The 19307-nt window shown below is 42.6% G+C and overlaps 1 protein-coding gene across 1 annotated transcript in view; it reads right to left on the minus strand.

The window, feature by feature from the left end:
- GABRR1 (gamma-aminobutyric acid type A receptor rho1 subunit) overlaps positions 1–19307 on the minus strand; it is a 66518-nt gene that overhangs the window by 35554 nt on the left and 11657 nt on the right. Inside the window, exons 2-3 of the mRNA XM_019537742.1 lie at positions 10810–10863; positions 2799–2905 (exon numbers count right to left, since the gene is read on the minus strand). Coding sequence (XP_019393287.1) covers positions 2799–2905; positions 10810–10863 — 161 coding nt within the window. The remainder of the gene's footprint in view (positions 1–2798; positions 2906–10809; positions 10864–19307) is intronic.

Genomic DNA, 19307 nt, shown 5'->3' on the forward strand with positions numbered 1-19307 from the left:
CACATCTATAGCAGAAACCCAGGGCCCTAGAGCAGGTATAGGGCTGAGGTCCTCCAGAGGCATGAGGACGAGGCAAGGGCTGACCCCTGTGGGGGGTTCTGGACACGGAAGCTGCTAGTGCTGGAGCCACAGGCTCCTCCTCCACTCCCAACAAGGTGTCCTCACGGGGACCCACTGTTAGCACCCGACCCATGGGTTCTCTCCAGGGGGAAACATCCTCTGGGACCCATATAGTCTCTCAGAGTCTGGATATCTCTTCCTCTTCACGAATCTCTCGGAAGAGGTGACTGAAGTCAGGTGCGCTGCTCCTGCTCCCTGCTAAGTTGAGGTTCCGGAGTAAGTCCGAGCTATACCGTGCCCCAATACAAATTTGCTGGAGCCGTATCTGATTGGCGTCAGTGACACTAAGTGCTCCTTGGGTCACCAGGTGTTGGAGCACGGGATCTAAGTGAAGGACATACGCTGAAAGTGCCCTTGTGCTGGAAAGTTCCCAGAAATTTGTAGCATGTCCCCCCACTCCCTGCGGGTTGGCCAAAAGCATCCTGAAGGACCTGCACACATTGCTGGGTGGTGATAGCAGAGTTCCGGAGTTTGGCTGTCCTCACAACCCGAAAGGCAGGCTCCCTCAGGACCTCCAGCAGACGGCATTGCTTATCCTCATCAGGTATTTGCCAAGTCTGTAAAAGTCTCTTAAATATGGGAGAGCCAAGAGTCAAATCCTTCCTCCCCTGCAGGGACTAGCAGGGTTCCCGAGAAACTCCAGAGTCTCTTATAGGCTGCCTGGTCACTGGAGGAACAGGTCACCTCCAGCAGAATCTGCTGGAAAACCCCCACCCATTCTAGGGTAGCTTCAGTACCAGCAGTTTGCTCTGCTCCCTCCTACACAGTCCCATCACTCCCGGAAGGTACGGCAGACTGGTTGGCATTGGACATGTCTCCTGGTGGCTCTCTCTCTCTACAGGGGTACACAGCGCTTGAATAATATTCTAGCACCCGCTACACAGGAATCCCAGATGAGCCCCCAAAATGTAACCCAGGCAGTACTCCAAGAGGTACCTCCCCCTCCAATTGAAGGGATCAAAGCAGGTGTGGGAGGTGTAGGGACTCTCCTCCCCCTATAGAGCAGAGCCAGACCACCAATGGGGACTTAACCACATACCTTTTAATACTGGGAACACAGAGGGCAGATTCAATAAAATCAGAGGTCAGGATTCAATAAAGGTCAGACACTTACAATCACTGACAAAAAACAGGGTTAACAAAATATAAAACAAACAGCAGAACAAACAATATGGGTTGGTGAAATATAAAAAAGGCACAAAATGCAAAGTGACAAGGAAATATAGGGCCTTGCTACCTGGAGGGGGAGAAAACACAATGGACCCTTTCCACTTCAAGAAGATTTGCTTCTTGTTAGTTCACTCATCCCACCTGGGACTTGACCCTAGATCTCTCATGTAGCAGGCAGGAATGCTGCCACACAGCCACCACTGGTGGCACTATTCCAGCCTGCTAGGGGTCTTGACCTTCCCAAAGCCCCAAATTCACGAGCTGCCTGGCCTCTGAATCGAGGAGCTGGAAGCAGAGCTGGGAACAATTCAGGTTGATGTTTGGATCCTTCCTGGAGCAGGGGAGCCTCTCCTGCTGGCTGCATCCTCTCCTCAGGGATCCTGGAGCCCAGTAGGGAGCCTCTTCTGCTAGACACATGCCGCGCTGCTGAGGGTCCCACTGCTGCCTGCAGGTCCTGCTCTTTCAGGTACTTCTGGGGTGCTGCTCCTGGCTCAGCTCTGTGAAGCTCCTTCCTTGTTGTCCCTTGCTGGTCTGTCCCCTGAGTCAGCCCACACTGCCCCTTTTATCCCCCTCCAGGTGACCCAAGGGGCCAATCGGGACATGGGAGGGTGAGTCTCTGGGTCCTGATTGGTGCAGAAAGGGAATCCCAAATCCTCCAATTATCTTTTACCCCTTCAAAACCCCTGGGCCAAATCATTATCAGATTGGTGAGGAAAGGGAATCCCAAGTCCTCCAATCATCTTTTGCCCTTTCAAAACCCCTGGGCTAGGTCACTGCCAGCTAGCCAGTCACATAATTAATGCTTATATTAATGGACTGTCCTGTAACTGAAGCCATTTTAAATTAATTGAACATACTGGCATTGTGTATATTGAGATTTTAGTAATAAAAGCTTCTCTTATCAGGGTGTCTAATGGTATCCTGGATTTGAATGACCATCTGTCAGCCAGAAAGGGGCAATAAATTACTACATTCATTAATCCAGTGGGTCATAAGAAAGCATGTTCTCCCTAATCCTTTGTTCTAAAAGCTTGGATTGCTATAGCATATAGTCAAAAACCCATGAGCAAAATATTAGTATGAAGCAATCTAAGTACACTCTTTTTTTCTTATAAACTAAAGGACCAGGTCAGCAAATATGGTACATTAGTTGATCGTAGACAAACACTGGCACAGTGAATTAAGGCCCAAGGATTTTGTTGCCAGCTAGAAATGAATGAAGACCAAATCTGTATTTTGTCAGTGGAAGTTTAAATTGATACCATGAATATTAAACATTTGCAGATGATTCCTTGATCTGTGTTCTCATATTTTTGCTGAAACTTTTGTACTGCTCTTGTTGCAAGTTCCCTCATGCTTGTAAATATCTGTCTTGTATTTACAAGACAGAAAAACAACAATTAGAGATTGGATCTGGGAAAGACCCTATCTTTTCAATGCACACAGTCTTGGCGCTATTCTGTATGGTGTCATAGAAAAGAGCATGTCGACGACTATATTTTTCATACCTCCGAAACCTGGTCTCATGCTGAAATCATGGTCGTCTATTCTCAGAAGTTGTTCTGACTTTGTCAGTGGAGTTTTGGTGATGTCAGGGCTTCGTTTTAGTATGGGGCTATATGGAAAAGATAAACATGGTTATTAATTTTAATAATTGTATACAAGATATGAAAAATAGTTTTAATCTCTACAATGGAGTCGTCTTTTTTATTTACCATATCCTTGTGATCATATTTGATGTCTGATAGAATGGACATGAAAAATAACTCAAGGATTTGCCATACTTAGATGTTTATTTTAATGCTGGTTTGCTGGTAACTCCCCTCCTTTACCATTTTAAATTCTTGTCTCTATATAAACTCAGGTAAAATGTTTATAATATAGTCTGAATACAAAAACTGAAATTTGTGAGTTTTTTTCTTTATTTGTTTCTAGTGTATTAAGTGCTGGGGGTTGAGTAAAACATTTCTGATGTAGTCTTATGACAGGACATGGGAACAGGAATTAGGGAAACAATATCTCCAATAAAAGCCATTGGCTGCAACCCAGGAACAAAATGGAGATGGACTGGGAACCAAGCCAGGAGGCAAACTAACCTGAGCTTGGAACAAAATGATTAATTCCTGCTCCAGATTTCTAACGAGAAGAAAAAGGAGCACTGGAAATTGTACAGTAAATGGCCTAGAAGTGGTCATTCCAGAAGCCTACATGACTATTTGGAGCCTGCACAATTTCATGGGATCTTGTAAAGTGGATCCAGTGCTTGGGCATTTTCCAAATTTACCTCTGAAAATGGAGTAATGCAGATTGCACTCTTCAGCCTTGGAACGCTGGTTTCATTGCAGTATCACTTTTATCGCAGTGCTGATGTAATTATACTTATCTGGGACTAAAAATAGGATGCAGAGATCAGGTGGTGATGAATAGGAAAGGCAGTATTAAGAAGTGAAATTGCTCAAGGGACTCTTCAAAGAGAGAAACTTTCTGTTTCTGACCCAAAGATATACCGAGTGCCATTAGCTTACACTCAGACAATGTCTCTCATGATCAATTTAAAGGTGGGTCAGCAGCAGACCAAACAAGTAAACAAAAATGTTTCACACAACCATGTTTTCAGACTATTAAAGGAGAAAAACATCCTAAGTGAATGCTGGGCAAATCTCAAGAGATTGCTTTATCATGTAGGTTCAGACATTAAAGCCAAAAGAGACTATGATGATGTATCCGAGCATGAAATTTCACCAGTGATTCCTATATCAGTCCATAATTCCTCACTGATCTGTAGCATATTTTGGAAAGATATCCCACTTTGATTTAAAGATTTCAACTGATGGATAATCCACTGTGTCACTAGATAAGTTGTTCCAGTGTTTCATTACCTTCATTTCTTAAAAATGTACACCTTATTTCTCGTTTCAGCTTGTTCCAGCTTCCAACCATTGGACCTTATTATGGTTCTTTTCCTGCTATATTAAAAAGTTCTCCCCTGGATGTATTTATAGACCAGGATCAAATAGCCCCTTATGCTTCTCTTTGTTCAGGTAAATAGATTGAGCTTTTTATGCCTTGTATGTACAGCAACAGTGTTTGTCAACAAGGTTGCTTGAGCACATCCTCTGTGCTTGCTCTTAGGTGTAGTGGAGACTGAGGCCTCAAGAACAAGCCCTGAGGATGAGACTAGAGCAGCCTCATCAGCAGATTTGAGGTCTGGACCATAATTGCAGACTTGGGTGTGCTCAGGCCATCTGGTCCCAAGACACATCACCAGTGTAGTAAGTATAAACAATTCTTTAATCTGTGTCTGTAAGTCAGGTTTTCCATACCTTGATTCATTCTTGTGGCTCTTTTCTGAACCCCGCCTACTTTGTCAACGTTCCTTCTAAAGAGTGGACAGCAGGTCTGGAGATAGTATTTCAGTAATTGTCTCTAAGGGCGTTTATACACATGCTTACAAGGGGTGGGAGGAGCGCTTTCATTAGCTCAGCTCCAAGATCTGTGCAAATTAAAATCACCCAGTGTGTTATGTGTATCAGCATTCCTACACTGAAAAATGGTGCTGGGCACTATGAACTAAAGTTCACTGAATAAGCCTTAAAGTGCCCCCCGCCCTGCTATTTTTCAGTGCAGGGACACTGATACACATGATGCTGGAGGCTCCTGGAGCACAATAATTTCCACACTCCAGCAGACTCGATTAATTGAATCCGCTTCAACATGCTGGAATTACAGCACATTGGAGCAGGCTCCCTGAATGTGTATAGGAGCCATATGTTATAAGCAGTGGTAAGGACCTTTCCTTATTTTGACTTGATATTATCTTTATATAAGTAAGGATTGGATAGTCTTGCTTTCCTAGCCTGCATGTCACATTGCAAGCTTGGATTCCATGACTTGTGCACCAGGAGCCCCAGGAGTCACTCGTTTCAAAATTCATTCCCCTACCCTGAATGATGAACATTATTTATTTTTGATGTATGACTTTGCTTTTACCTATATTACAAGATGTTCAAGTGAACCCAGATGCCCATACATTCCAAGCACTCTAACGTTGACCAGTTCTTATCATTGTATACCAGTCTAACAATTTTTGTGCCACCTGTAAACTTTACTAACAACTATTTTATGTTTTCTTTCTGTAGTCTCTCACTATAAACTCCCATTGACACAGATTCACAGAAGTTTGGGGCTGGAAGGGACCTCATGAGATCATTGGGCCCAGCTCCCCTGCTCTTGGAGTGAATGTTTCTCCTTCACCCACCTTTTGAGATCTACCAGTTAATCATTTCTAATCCGTCTATTAAGGGCCACACTGATATTGTATTATGCTAATTTTAATCACAGTATCATGTAAGCCTAAAAAAAAGGCCTCACAGAAATCTGTTATGTCAACAGTTACTTTTGTCAAATAAATTTGTAATCTCAGTAGTAAACCGTTTCATCTGACAATATAGTAAAGACTTTTTATTTCACTTCCTTTCTTAACCAAGACTTTTTTTAACTGACAATACCTTTAATGATGGTAGGATTTGGGGTGTTTTGGGGCAGATGATAAAGTTTTCTTAAACAGTTGTCAATTGCTATTCATATTTTTATGTTTATTTTTTCCTTCTCAATCAATTTTGCACATAACTGTTTTTTTGCTTTGAAATAATTGGTCTTGTAAAGTGCCAAATAGTTTACATATTACTAATTGGGACAGATATCTGTGTACATGTAGCAAATATGACTAGGTTGTGATTGCTTTTACCAAGATACCTTTAAACTTTCAAAGATCCTCAAATATTTCAAAATGGTAAGGAAGGATGTGCTTTGTATTTTGAATTGTTTTATCTCAGATTGAGTGTACACATTCAAATGATCTGGGAGAAAACTCCCAGGTTTGTTTTCCTGGTAGAAAAACTGACCCTGATATCTTTGAACAGACATTTGAATCCTAAGCCCCTGAAGAGCAGAGAGCTTGCAGTGCTGGTACGGTGCAGCCAGGTGACCCTTGTGCACACATTTCAGTATGCTCTGCAGGCTCCCTGGAGACAGACGACAGCAGTGCACAGGACAGCCCTGACTGCTGGACCCAGGCTGCTCAGGATCAGCCTGTCTCCCTGCACCATTATGTAGGGATTGTGAAGGGAGCTTGTTCTGCTCCCAGCTCAGCTAAACCAGTAGAGTCCAGACTGAGCAAAACTGTCTCCGTAGGAAGCAAAGGGGGCAGGGATGGAGGCAGGAACAAAGCAGCTTGGGATGCTGGAAGACTCTACTGTGGTTTCTCTCCAAGGGGAATGTGTGCAACCATTTGTTTTCCTAGGAGAAACTCTTCTGAGAATGATTTAACCCCAGTTAGTCCTGAGTTATTTTTTCCTGGAACAGCCATTTTTGCTTTGGGAGAAAAATCCTGAACATCTCTACACTGTGGTTTCTACTAGGAATGCGGCAACAGTCCCAAGAGAAACTGAATGTCTATACATGGCCTCAGTCTGGGATCTGATTTCTGCTTGTCCTTCCACGTATTTGTTTTATACATCTATTGTTGTTTCATCTTATGTATAGGCGCTCAACTCTGCGGGGCAAGGACTGTTTTTAGAGAGTGTGTATGTCTGTGTGTGTGTCTACAGTACTACATTATTGCAGTGCCCTAAAGTTTCAACAGTGTCTAAAAAACTGTGTAGGTTTGGAACTAGATGGCAGACGTCCTAAGGAAAGTTCATTTCTGTGGCTGTAAAAAGTAATATTTGAAACTTACTTTATTATTTCCAAAAGGAAGATGTTACAGGAATTGAGATTATGGACTACTAACAGACCTGACAGACTCATTTGCACATAGGAGTTAAAAGGAACTTGAGTAGGTTGGCAGATATAAAAAGTTCTACATGGCCTTGGATCTTCATCTGTCCTTGTTCACGTTTTACAATGCATCACTCCTTGAGGGGAGTGGGGTGATACTACCAGATCACTGCTTGGTGTGAACAGGAGCTCTTGAGAGCTGAGTTGCAAAGCTGGAATGGCAAGAGTGTAGACATATAGCAGCTTTTTGGATGCACAGGGGACAAAGGTATTGCAATTTTATTTGAAGAAAAAAAAGCCAAAAATGTGACGGTAAAATCAAGGGGTATAACTGTTGTGGCTCTACTGAAGTCAATGTGCTGTGCCAGCTTCCATTAAAAACCATACCTGAAATACTAGAATAAAAGCCTAAAAGTAATAACACTTGGGGAAGGGAGAGGGAAAGGTGAGGGGCTGATTGTTATTGCCCTGCAGGGCTACTAGCTAGAGCTGGTCAAGATAATTTAACAGGACTAGTATAAAAATGTTATGTTGCTGAAGCTGAAATATTTTGTGGAATGCGTAGGTTTTGATTAAAATATTAGAGAGAACCAGGTAAGCGGGGGAGGGTTCATCTGTCAGCCACAAAAATAGCCAGACCCCATAGTTATGGCACTCAGCAGAGATGTGAAAGACTCAGGTTCAAGTCCCAAGTCTTCTAGTCTGAGATGTCAGTTTTGCATGAAAGAAGATAAGTGTTTTTTTTAAAATTCTGAATAGGAGCAAAAATATCTTTGTTCACAAAATATTATGACTATTTTCTAGTCAGCAATTTTCTGACTTCTATTACTACTCACATCCTGTATTGTGTTCCCTGTCTCAGGGTACAGGAACTGCATTTGAAAACATGTTTTCGAAAACAGCTATTATCTCTATATGCCTGAATTATTGGTCTTCCGACTACTAAGGTACATCAAATGGGTGCCCACTTGTGGGCTGATTTGATTTTTGCTGATGTGAATGTGGAACCAACAGAACAATTTTTGAGAAAAAGATGGAAGGAAAAAAATGTTGGATTTAATTGTTTGATTTATTTTGTATAAAAATGTGGAAAAAAATAAAGACTTTATTCAGATTTAAACAAAATAGCCAAGCCAACAATTTTCATATTAGGTTTGTAGCTGAATTCACAGATTCAAGGAATCTGACAGGGACCATAACATGAATGCTCCTGCTGTGGGTCTCGGGGTAGGTCGAAGACAAGAGACACCAACTTCACAGCCACACTGCATAGACTAAAATCACAGAAAAGTTTCCTATCTACAATACAGCCACTGGATGTAAATCTGACAGCCACACAAATAAAAATATGACAGTCATGATTAGAGATGACCCAGCATGAATATCAAAACTGCCAAACATCTCCCTGTAGGCACACAGCTTTGTTGACCAACACAAGGAAGCTTGAGCAGCCTCCAAACACGGGTCAGTAAGACTAAAGTTCACGTGCAGTGTGGGGATACTGTACAACACAAACGCCATGTGCATGTGCAAATATGGAAGAAACCATAAGCTTACCCAAGTATGGGGAAACCATGAACCAGTGAAGACCTCACTAAGGCTACAGATTGAACAATAGCATGAGCCCATTTTTGGACTCGAATTTGAACAGGGTGACAGGACATGAGAAGAAGATGTTTGCTTTTGAAAAATGAAAGAATATGGTTTTGTTTCTTGTCCCTCTCCCCACCCTTACCTTCCCCATTGCTTCTTTCTTCCTTGCTCAGATGGGAAAGGAAATGAAATATGAAGTAGGAGGAAAGGTCACACCTCTCCCTCCCCCCTTTCCCCCCAATTAAACCCCCAAATCAAAATTTCTTTGGTTTTTCAAAACAAATGAAAAAAACTGTTTCTCTTTTAAATAATACATTTGCCATTCTCTTCTTTTTTTTCCCTCCCCTAAGAAATATCAAAAGTTTTCCAACAAAAAGTATTGTTTTGTGAAAAATATTAGGTTCATTCAAAAACAGGCTTTTAACCAAAACTATTTTGGATTAAAGCATTTCAGTCCATCCAATATATTAATTCTTTCTTCCTTCCTATTCTTAGAATTAAAAAACAGGATCTTGACACTTCCCTTCCCCATTTGATTCACCCTCACAGTCTACAATTGCTGAGAAAGCAACAGAAGCTTTTGCCTTCCATGTTTTGAGCGTGAGGGTTTTGTATGTTTTGTGAGTGCTATAAGTAATTGACTTTTAACAGACCACTAAGAGTCAGTTTTGTCTATTGACTTTCAGATGTAATAGCTTGCACTGAGCAGCCCTGAGATTTGCGAGTATCTAAATTTGGCTCTGCTTAATATCCATGCTAAGGAGATTGCATTCACTATCAGAGGGACAGAACTGAAGAGAGGGGAGCAAATGGCATTTTCTGACGTAGCAATGGCAACAGCTGTATGAGTGGCTACGACTGACATAGTGCAGTACTTCTGTTACAGAAAGATTGCAACCTTTGTATAGGTTAGGCTAAGGCAGAAGATTACAAGTGGCCCAGATACTGTCTATTCCATTCAAAACCTGCTTAGTGCAAGCCACAGCTACTCTGTGCCACAACACCAGAGAGCACAGGCCCAGGGCCCACAGGAGAATGTCGGTAATTTGTTAGATTTCTAGATGGCATCTGGGAATCCAGTTTGTTTCCCAAACTTGCTCAGTTTCTCTGGGAGGCATTTGGTTCTGTCAGCTTCTACACAGGTCCTTCTTGACAGTACTCCCTTTCCTGCTTCGACATGATTACAATGCATCTATTATATGATGCCGGTGCTACTTGGCACTGATCTCAGTCATATATTTTTAATGACTCAAAACAAAAAGACAAATTTTTCAATAAAGAGCAAACAAGTCACACACACAAGGTATTCTGGGAGCTGGACAGCAACAGTCTCCCACGAGACTAGAGGAAAGGGTTTTCTAGTTTTCATAGGAGCTTGCATAAGCGATGGCAAGACGTCTTACAGACAAAAAAGGACTGCTGTGATTATTCACCTCTCTGTAACACCTAGTGCATAGCCCAGGCTATAGACTTTTACCTGATAACTTGTGGTTGAGCTAGATCATGTCTTCTAAAGAGACTTCATTCTTGATTACCAGTGATGGAGAAACCACCATGTCACCAAATCAGCCATTCCAAAGGCTGCATAGTGTTTTCCCACATTCCCCCCACCCCCAATATAAGACACACACCTTGTTTTTGGAAGGCAGAATGTAGAAAAAAAGATTTTTTCCAGAGTCATGGTTTAGAGATGGCTTTTTTATAGACACTGTGCTACAAGATGGCTGCCAGCTTCTCCCTCCTCGCACAGAAGCAGAAGATACCCACCACAGTACTACATAGCCCCCACATTCTTCTTATCAGATAAAACTTGTCTAAAACTGGTACCAACTGGAGACCATCTGTGAAAGGGTTAACACTGGAGTTTCCCCACCACCCCTGCTTCCTGGAAGGGAGAAAGTTACTTCTCTGTGCAGGTCTCTGGGCAAAGTCGCGTATTAATACCATGGGAAACAGAGAACAGGTTGTGATACCCAGCTCCAAACCACGACTGAAGCTTGAGGCTTCCACAGTTCATTTGCTTATTCAAATTCTGCCCCTTCCAAATGGTGCCTAAGGCATAACGGTACTGGTGCTGCTGACACGCAATAATAAAAAGAGCTAGTGAGAGGTAGTGGCTACTGGGATGCTGTATCTTTAGTAGCATACCTGCCTTGCTTGTGTGTTTCTCCATGTGCTTCCCGTCTCTGTCTTTGAGGTCGACTGTACGAAAAGGACAAGAACAAGGGAGAATTGAAACATGCAGAATCTCACAGACAGTTGTCATGCTTTACAAGCTAATCGGGGTAACACCAAGAAAAAATGTGGTGGGAGGGGAGATGCTGGTACAGCACGTTTGGGGTACAGTACTTTCTTTGTATGTGTTTGTAATGTGTGTAAACATGTCCACCTATATAGTTTTATCTACTCATCTGGACCCTTCTTGAGTGTCGGTGCAGCTATGGAAGAAAGTGACCTGTCAGTATTGCTGTTTAGATTGCTTGACAAAGGGATGAGAGAAGAAGGATTGCACCTTTTGTCCAGGGGCCAAGACTGTCCTTTTTAATGACTGACTTGGTTTCACTACCTCTGTAGGAATAAGTCTGCAATAGACTCTGTTTACCACAGAGCAGCATGGTACTTTCAGCACTAGAAACACAGTCATCATCTGGATGTATGGAGGAAATTGACCCTATATAGTCATGGGCTATTAGCAGTTACATGTATTTAGGATAACATCTACTTAAAACCTTGAACTTTCAGATGGGAGGGAAAGGAAGATAATAGGATTAGCATTGCATTTTAATTAATAGAACTTTGTCTACTTGTGCTGCACCCTGTGATGGTACAACATGGGCCAAGATGTTGTCTTGTGCAGGAGAAAACAGTGAAAGAGCAATAAAATAGATGCCATGCCATACCAGCAAACAAGTTCACTGCATTGCCCGTCTCCCTGGAGAACATCTATCCAAACTTCCTTGGACACTTTCTTTAAAAAAGCAGACAAAGCTCCAGAAAAACCTGCAGGCAAGACTCCTGAGAAGACTCCAGCCAAGAACCCTTCAAATAGTCCAACCAAGAGCCTTTCGAAACGTCCAGCAAAGTCACCTAAAAAAGTCCTTCCAAATCGATATAATTGCTATTTACAATATAAATACACTAATGTAGCTATATTATTCATCTATAATTGATTGAGTACAGAATTCTGGGTTATTTTGGTGAAGATAGGGCATTGGGCCTTGGTTCAGGAACCAATCCCCCATTTATAACATTGTTTCCTATGGGAAAATTGTTTCCAAGTTACAACATTTTGACTTAAGACGCGGTTTTCAGGAACCAATTGTGTCGTAAGTCTGAGGACTGCCTGTACCCAAAAGCTGCCAAAGCATGGGAAAATATCAAGGGTTTATTGCTTTGATTCTCTCCTATAGCACTATATTGACTAGGACTGGCTGGGAAAAGGAACATTTTCCTGTAAGAATATTCATTAAAAAAAACCTAGATTGAAAATTTTCCTATCAGAGCAAACATAAAAATATATTAAAATATGAATACTTCTATTTTCCCCCATGTTCTCACTCATTTAAAAATTGTAAAAATGAAAACCCCTCTCCTTGTTAAATAGTGTTTTTTTTACTGCAAATTCAGTTTTACTTTATCACTAAATAGGGCTTTTATTTTTAATAGTGAAAGTGCTAGTTTCTCCCTGAAATTTAATGCTGCTAAGCTTTGAAAGTAGTTTAAAGTCCAAATTACCTTTTTTTAAGAAAATGGAAAGCTGAAATATAGTATACATGTTTTAAAAGTAGAAGTAAATGTAAGAGTCAAAAGGTTACTTTTAATAGCAAGGAGTAACACAACACTTAAAAAGATGAGGTATTCTACTTAATATATATACTTTTTTCCTATTTTTCTAGAGTTAAAAAGGTGAAATGCAGAAAGAGAAGGCGGAATGTGTCCCACAGTTTCAAAATGAAAAATAATGACTCTTCTATTGTAGCAGTAGCAGTAAAGATAATATTATACTTTGGCAGAGTAATAGCCTGAATGTGCAGCTTCCCAGAATAGGTTTCCATCTGGATGAGAAATTATTGAGTCAAGGTGTTTTTAGCTTAGTCTCTTTGTTTACAAAACGTACATATGTTCTGGGGGACCCAAGACCGGTAATACCAAAACTGTACATAGGCTTTTAATGTTTAGAAGCTTGAGCCAGGCACTCCTGTTTTATTTCAATATCTACACTAGATATTGATAGTTATAGGTGATCCTTAGGGTGTCCCTCAAAGCCAGAGGCATAGTAGGGCAGCTCTGCACCCTGGGTAGCCACAGTGCACAATGCATCACTGGCTGCCAGGTGGCTGATTGTGGTGGTGCATCCAGCAGCTGCTGCAAGGGCTGTTATTTTTGCACATCCCCACCCACAAAGGCAGTGATTGGTGCCGCTGCCCCAGGCACCGCCCCTCAGTTATGCAACTGCTTAAACTGGTCAGAGTCAAGGAGCCAGCCTGGCAGTCATAGCATATTGCGCTTTCTGTTCCTCAGGTGGAGCTCTTCTAAGAGTCCTTCTTGCCTTTCTTTCTGTGCTTGGCCCTAATTGCAGGCACTAGAGACAGGAAGTGGGGTGTAAATGGGCTGGAACTCAGGAGTAAAAGATGTGGGATTGCTGCTGGCAGATTTTCTGTGCTTGCAGACTGCAGCATCTGGGTCAGTTGACAGCACACTGGAGGGAGGGGAGAATCAGATAAAGGATGACTTCAGTCCCTTACACTTAGTAGAGCCTCCACAGTCAGCAGGACTTCAGCCAGCAATCAAGCTTACGGGTTTTCAGTATAGATCAGGGCTGTCAAATTGATTTGGCTTCCTCAGCCAAATCCAGACTGTGGGTATTCTCATGGGTCACATCTAGGCACACCTCTCGATGAGCCGTAATGGCGACAGGAGCACACAGCTGTCTCTTGCCCCAGGCTGCCACCAACACACATCTGCAAGGGGCTCCCTACCCCAGATTTTGGTCGGGGGCCCTGCGTCTGTTGACTCCACCCTGAAATTCCCAGTCCCTGGTTTAGATTGTGAGGACAAACTTTGAGGGTGGCCATAAATGGTAATGCAGACATACCCCAGGAAGAAACTCCCTTGATACTTTTCTTCTCCGGTGACCCATACGTACTCACAGCAAAGCACAGACTCTTCCTGCTGACTGTTTATACAAGAGTCCTGTCCCAGCCCTTTGCCCCTGACTTTGAAATGTTATGAAGTCCCATCAAACCAAGACCTTTCTCTGAGCCATCGAGATTTGCTTGTTGGTTGTAGAAGGCAATACCCTACTTTGAAGCTATTTGTTTATGAACAAAGGAGCTTCATGTGAGCACTTAGCTCCTTCTCTCTGCATACGATTAGGGGTCTACCCAACTCAAGGAAGCAGCTGGCTGATTTTATGGACAGACTGACTTTGTGGAGCTGGCTGCCATTTTCAAGGGCTTATCAGGGCACCCCCCAACATCCCTCTGTTTGGCTGAGAGGCCTCAGTGCCCCTCCTCCCCCTGCTTATTGACAGAGAGAGCTGTTTGTCATATGGCCCTGCTACTCACCACTAACTAGCTGAGAGGGTTGCCTGCCATGCGGCCCCACCCCTTGCCACTGATTGGTGGTGAGGGGTAGGGCTGCACAACACACAGCCCTCTCAGCCAATCAGCAGGGAGGGCAAGGACAGCAGTCATCTTGCCTGCTCACCTGTGTGCTGGCAGCCTCCCTCTGACCTTCCCCAGGGTGGGCTGCATGGCCAGGAGGACTGCTAGCTCCCACTGGGAACCAGTATTTTATTTTTAGTAAGTTTTTGTTTTGTTTTATTTCTGCAGATTTTGCAGAGACTGCCCGATTTTGCAATTTCCACAAAATCCACTCCACTGCAATTTGGGTAGGTCCCTACATATGATGCTCTTGCTTCCCAGATCATTTGTTATTGAATCAATAACAAGTCAATCTTTGTATCAATATTCAAGGCTAATATACTGCCTTTCATCTAGGATTAGCTTGCATAATGGTTTCTCCACCAGCCTGACAGTTACTGAGATGTGAGGAAGATCTTGCGTTCAAAAACTTGTCTAATTTTATCGCAGCTACATAGCTGTTCAATTAAAGCTATCTTCCTAAGTAATCCTTCCTTCTCTCATAATTTCTTGACCATCACAGCTACAAAATTACACTGTGACACGCTATTGCTGCTTCTCACTGCTCATCTTTATCCTCTGCTTTAATGGATCTCCATAACACATACACTATTTCTAACAAAACCTTAAAAACCGAATTGAATGTGAAACTGCAGAACAAGAAAGCATACACCAACTGAACTGTGTCAACCATGGTCTTAACAGAGACTGTGTGTTCTTATCCCACAATCTTATCCCACCTGGTTGAGCATTATACGTGAAAAAAGCTCATATAAATATAAGATGTTAGAAACTGCCAAAGATTAAAGGAATTGGAGTATCAAGGAGCAGAAATAATTGCTATCAGGTTAGGATGCCAGGGACAGAGGGAGACAACCTACAATTAAAAGTGCTGCTCTGATGGCTCCACTGACAGTGCAGGATCAGAGCCAAAAATCCTGCACAGAGGATCTCAACAGAGACTGTGTGTTCCTTATCCCACAATCTTATCCTACCTGCACTAGCTTTTAACTCTAGCTGTTTATTCCAGTGCCCCTTGATGTGTTAACTCCCTATTGACTTATTCAACCCACCTTTTGCCTTTCTCAGCAGTGCCCCTTTCACCTGTCCTTTTCTTCCTATTTAAATTCCTTTCTGCTTTAAACTCTTTAAAGTCCGAAAGGATCTGATGAAGTAGCTGCCACTCATGAAAGCTTGTGCCTTTCTGTACTGCCTTCTACCTGATATTTGGAAAGATGCTGTATAGATTGATACTAGTGAAAGTCCAGGGAGGAGTGCACTGATCCTATCATTTGTCCTCTCTTACCCGTGAAGTCACCCCCTAGTCCTCTCTCTTTCTCCACTCTCTGTCACTAGTCACACCAGTGTGACATTTTACATAATAAAAATTCTTACCCAAAATGCTTATGTTGTTGTTCATTCTAGATATACTGTCCCTATGAGGCAGGAAAGTAAGGTTTATTACTCCCATTTAGGGTACTAAAGCAGAGAGATTAATTGGCCTCGAGCCACAGGAATTCATGCCAGGATTAATCATCCAGGCCTTCTGGTCTACAGGTTTGTACTCAAACTGTTGGACAATACCTCATTGTTATTCTGTTCTAATTATGCAGACGTCAGGAAGCAAATCCATGTATTTTGAACATACAAAGCTCTTGGGAGGGACTTCATCTTCTTACTTATCTGTAAAGTGCTTTGTGCTGTTTAGAAATAATGTTATTACTCAAAGAGCAAAACGGGGCTTTTGCTCTTTTAATGGCTCATTTCCATTTTTCTTACAGATTTAATTAAATGTTTTTCTTTGGCTCTGATCCTGCACTGTCAGTGGAGCCATCAGAGCAGTGCTTTTAATAGTAGGCTGTCTCCCTGTCTCCTTCTGTTCCTGGCATCCAAACTTGATAGCAATTATTTCTGCTCCTTGATACTCCAATTCCTTTAATCTTTCACAGTTTCTAAAAGCTTATATTTATATGAGCTTTTTACACATATAATGTTCAATACTCCATCCACAGGAGTCTGTGCTTGTTCACATTTGTGGTTCATCTCCTTCATTTTAATGTCAGAATTTCATATCCATGGCATATTTTAGAATAGAGATATCTGAACTTCCTTTTAGTCTGCCATCAGCTTTTTCATTCTGTCTGTAAATAGTACTACTTTCTAGGGCTGTGCGAAGCTTTGGTCACTGATTCGATTTGGAAGAGATTCAGCCCAATTTGGCAGCTGAATATCCAAATCCGAATCAAATCAGGAGGCCCATTAATCTCTCCGAAACAAATCGGAAGCCTCCAGTTCAAGTCAGAGAGATTTGGAGAGTTTCGATGATTCAGCCATAGACATAGCTTTATATGTTTTTTCTATATACCTCAAGGCACCAGGCATGGCTCATGAATGCTGAGATGGTGAGGCAGATGAAGCATCCCATGGGAGTGCAGGGGGGTCCCCCGCACACTTGGTGGCAGACCCAAAAGTGGGCCAGAAGTATTTCTGGTCCACTTCCAGGTCCGCCACCAAGTGCGCGGAGGACCCCCCAACCCAGCCCCCTGGCTCAGTGACTGGTGCCTCCTGGGTCTGAGGAGGTATCCAGGGTCCCACCTGTGGCCAATCACTGAGCTGGAAGGGCATGGGGGGGTCCCCCTGCATGCTTGACAGCATAGCTGGAAGAGGACCAGAAGTACTTCCAGTCCACCTCTGAGTCCACTGCCGAGCATGCAGGGCCCACCTTGCACTCCTGTGGGACGCTCCATCCGCTCCACCATCACAGCATTCATGAGTCGCGCCTGATACCTCAAGGTATGTAGAAAAAACATATAAAGCTGTCTCTATGGCTGAATCACTGATTCTCCAACTCAGAATCGAATAGGACAGTGATCCAAATCTGCAAATCAAACTACTGTCCCCCAAATCAGTCCAAATCTGAATCAAATACGGCCCACTTTGCACACCCTTACTACTTTCACATGTATCTATTGCTAACTCTGTTTCTTCTGTTAGTAGACCATTAATTATAATTTCAAACCTGTATCTCAATGTACAAAGAAAAGAACTCTGTGACATTACTGCTGTGGATTATGAGTGTTTTCCTGCCAATGAAATTATTAAAGGCAAATACATTATCTGATATAAGCATCTTTTTCTTTCTGTTTCTCAATTATTTGCAAGTTGATCTTGATTCCTGTGAATGCATTTCTTATTCCTACATATTCACTAAATAGTTTGTGTTAACAAATTTCAGTCTACGATCTGCCCACAATCTGTTCAGTTGTACTATTTTCTTTTCATTAGCAACTATAAAGTAGTTTTCTGTTCCCTAACTGAGGGCTCCTATAGACGTATGGGGAGCCAGCTGTGATTTCCAGCGCATTGGAGCAGACTCGATTAATAGAGTCTGCTGGAGCACAGAAATTGATGCACTCCGGCAGCCTTCCAGATCACATGTATCAGTGTCCCCAAGAGTCCCCGCAGTGGAAAAATGGTAGCAGGACACTTTCAAATAAAACACATTCAATAAGCTTTAGTTTTCAAAGTGCCCCACCACCATTTTTTCAGTATGGAGATGCACAGGGACATTGATACGCATGATGCATGGGTGCTTTTAATTAGTGCAGCTCACTAATTAAAGCGCCCAGTGCCACATCCCAAAACACATGTAAAAATGTTCAAAGTTACTTTTTAAAAAACAGGTGGCTAATTAATGATAGATACTATACAGTTAATAATGAATAACCCTTTTTTAAACATGAACTTTCTATACCTACTTGCTTTATTGCTAAAAAAGCTTGATGTCTCACAAGGTTAAGCCTGAGATCATTTACTAAAGAGTAATGAAGTCATAATTCAAAACTGGAGGAACGGGAAAATAAAATTTCAAAAATTTTCATGTTCCCATCAGATTAAAAGAAATGGCTATCAAGAATACCGTTGCCAAGAGAAAGTATCTGAAAATAATATTAATGATCTAGATCTAGAGCTATATTTTCCATATCCTTGGAGGTTTTTAAAACTTGGCTAGACAAATCCTTGGCTGGCATGATATAGTTGGGGATGGCCCTGTTCTGAGCAGAGGGTTGGACTACATGACCTCCTGAGGTACCTTCCAACCTTCATTTTCTAGGATTCTGTGATTTCTATAATTCTATGATCAGAATTTTTTGAAGCAAACATATTAATAAAATGAAAGCTACAAGGAAACTGGTTGTTTTAGGGTCCAGTGCATTGCAGTATGGAGATCAGTGATGATCAGAAGTTGTTATACTGGGCATGTGTAGACAAAACAGAGGTTTACTTCACCCTAAATCGAAGCAGTGGGTTTTTAAAAACACCGCTTCAATTTAAGGTGAAGTAAACCTCCCTGTCATGTACACCAATGTCTTAGCTGCCTCTCCAGTGGTGAGAAGGGGAGGGTAAGCTGCTGGTGGGCAGAGTGGTCCCTGAGCTGTGGTGAGTGGGGCTGGTGCATCCCTCCACAGCAGCGGTGGCATCCCCCAGGCAGCACCCACCCACAAGCACCTGGCTCGGGCAGTCCCAGGGGGTACTGCCACCGCAGAGGGAAGGACTGGATCCCCATGCAGCTCAGGAAGGCAGGCAGGCTACAGGGACTGGGAAAAAAAAGATTAGGCTCTCTATTTTTTTTTCCTTTGGTGGAGCTTGTCTTCCCAAGCTGCTGCCAGGCTGCCCGCACAGCTGCCTGCAGAGCCCCTGAGCTGCATGAAACCAGGTGCTTTGCTCCACAACTGTAGGGCAGCAAACTAAAACTCCTCAGAGGTGTTTTAGTTTGCTGTGCCCCATGTCATTTAAGGCACATTTCTCTGCTGAATGTGCTACAGCAGCTGGAATTAATGCGCAAGAGGCAGGGGTGTAGCTCTCTATGTTAAGGAAAGCTAAGTGTCCCTTCCAGCTGATGTTGGCAACCAGGGTGGATGACTGGAGACCCTCTGGGTTAAAATCCGTGGGGAACACGGCACAGGGGACACAACGGTGGGAGTCTACTACAGACCTCCC

Source organism: Crocodylus porosus, unplaced genomic scaffold, assembly GCF_001723895.1.
Source record: "Crocodylus porosus isolate Cpor-Errol unplaced genomic scaffold, CroPor_comp1, whole genome shotgun sequence".
Taxonomy (NCBI): Eukaryota; Metazoa; Chordata; order Crocodylia; family Crocodylidae; genus Crocodylus; species Crocodylus porosus.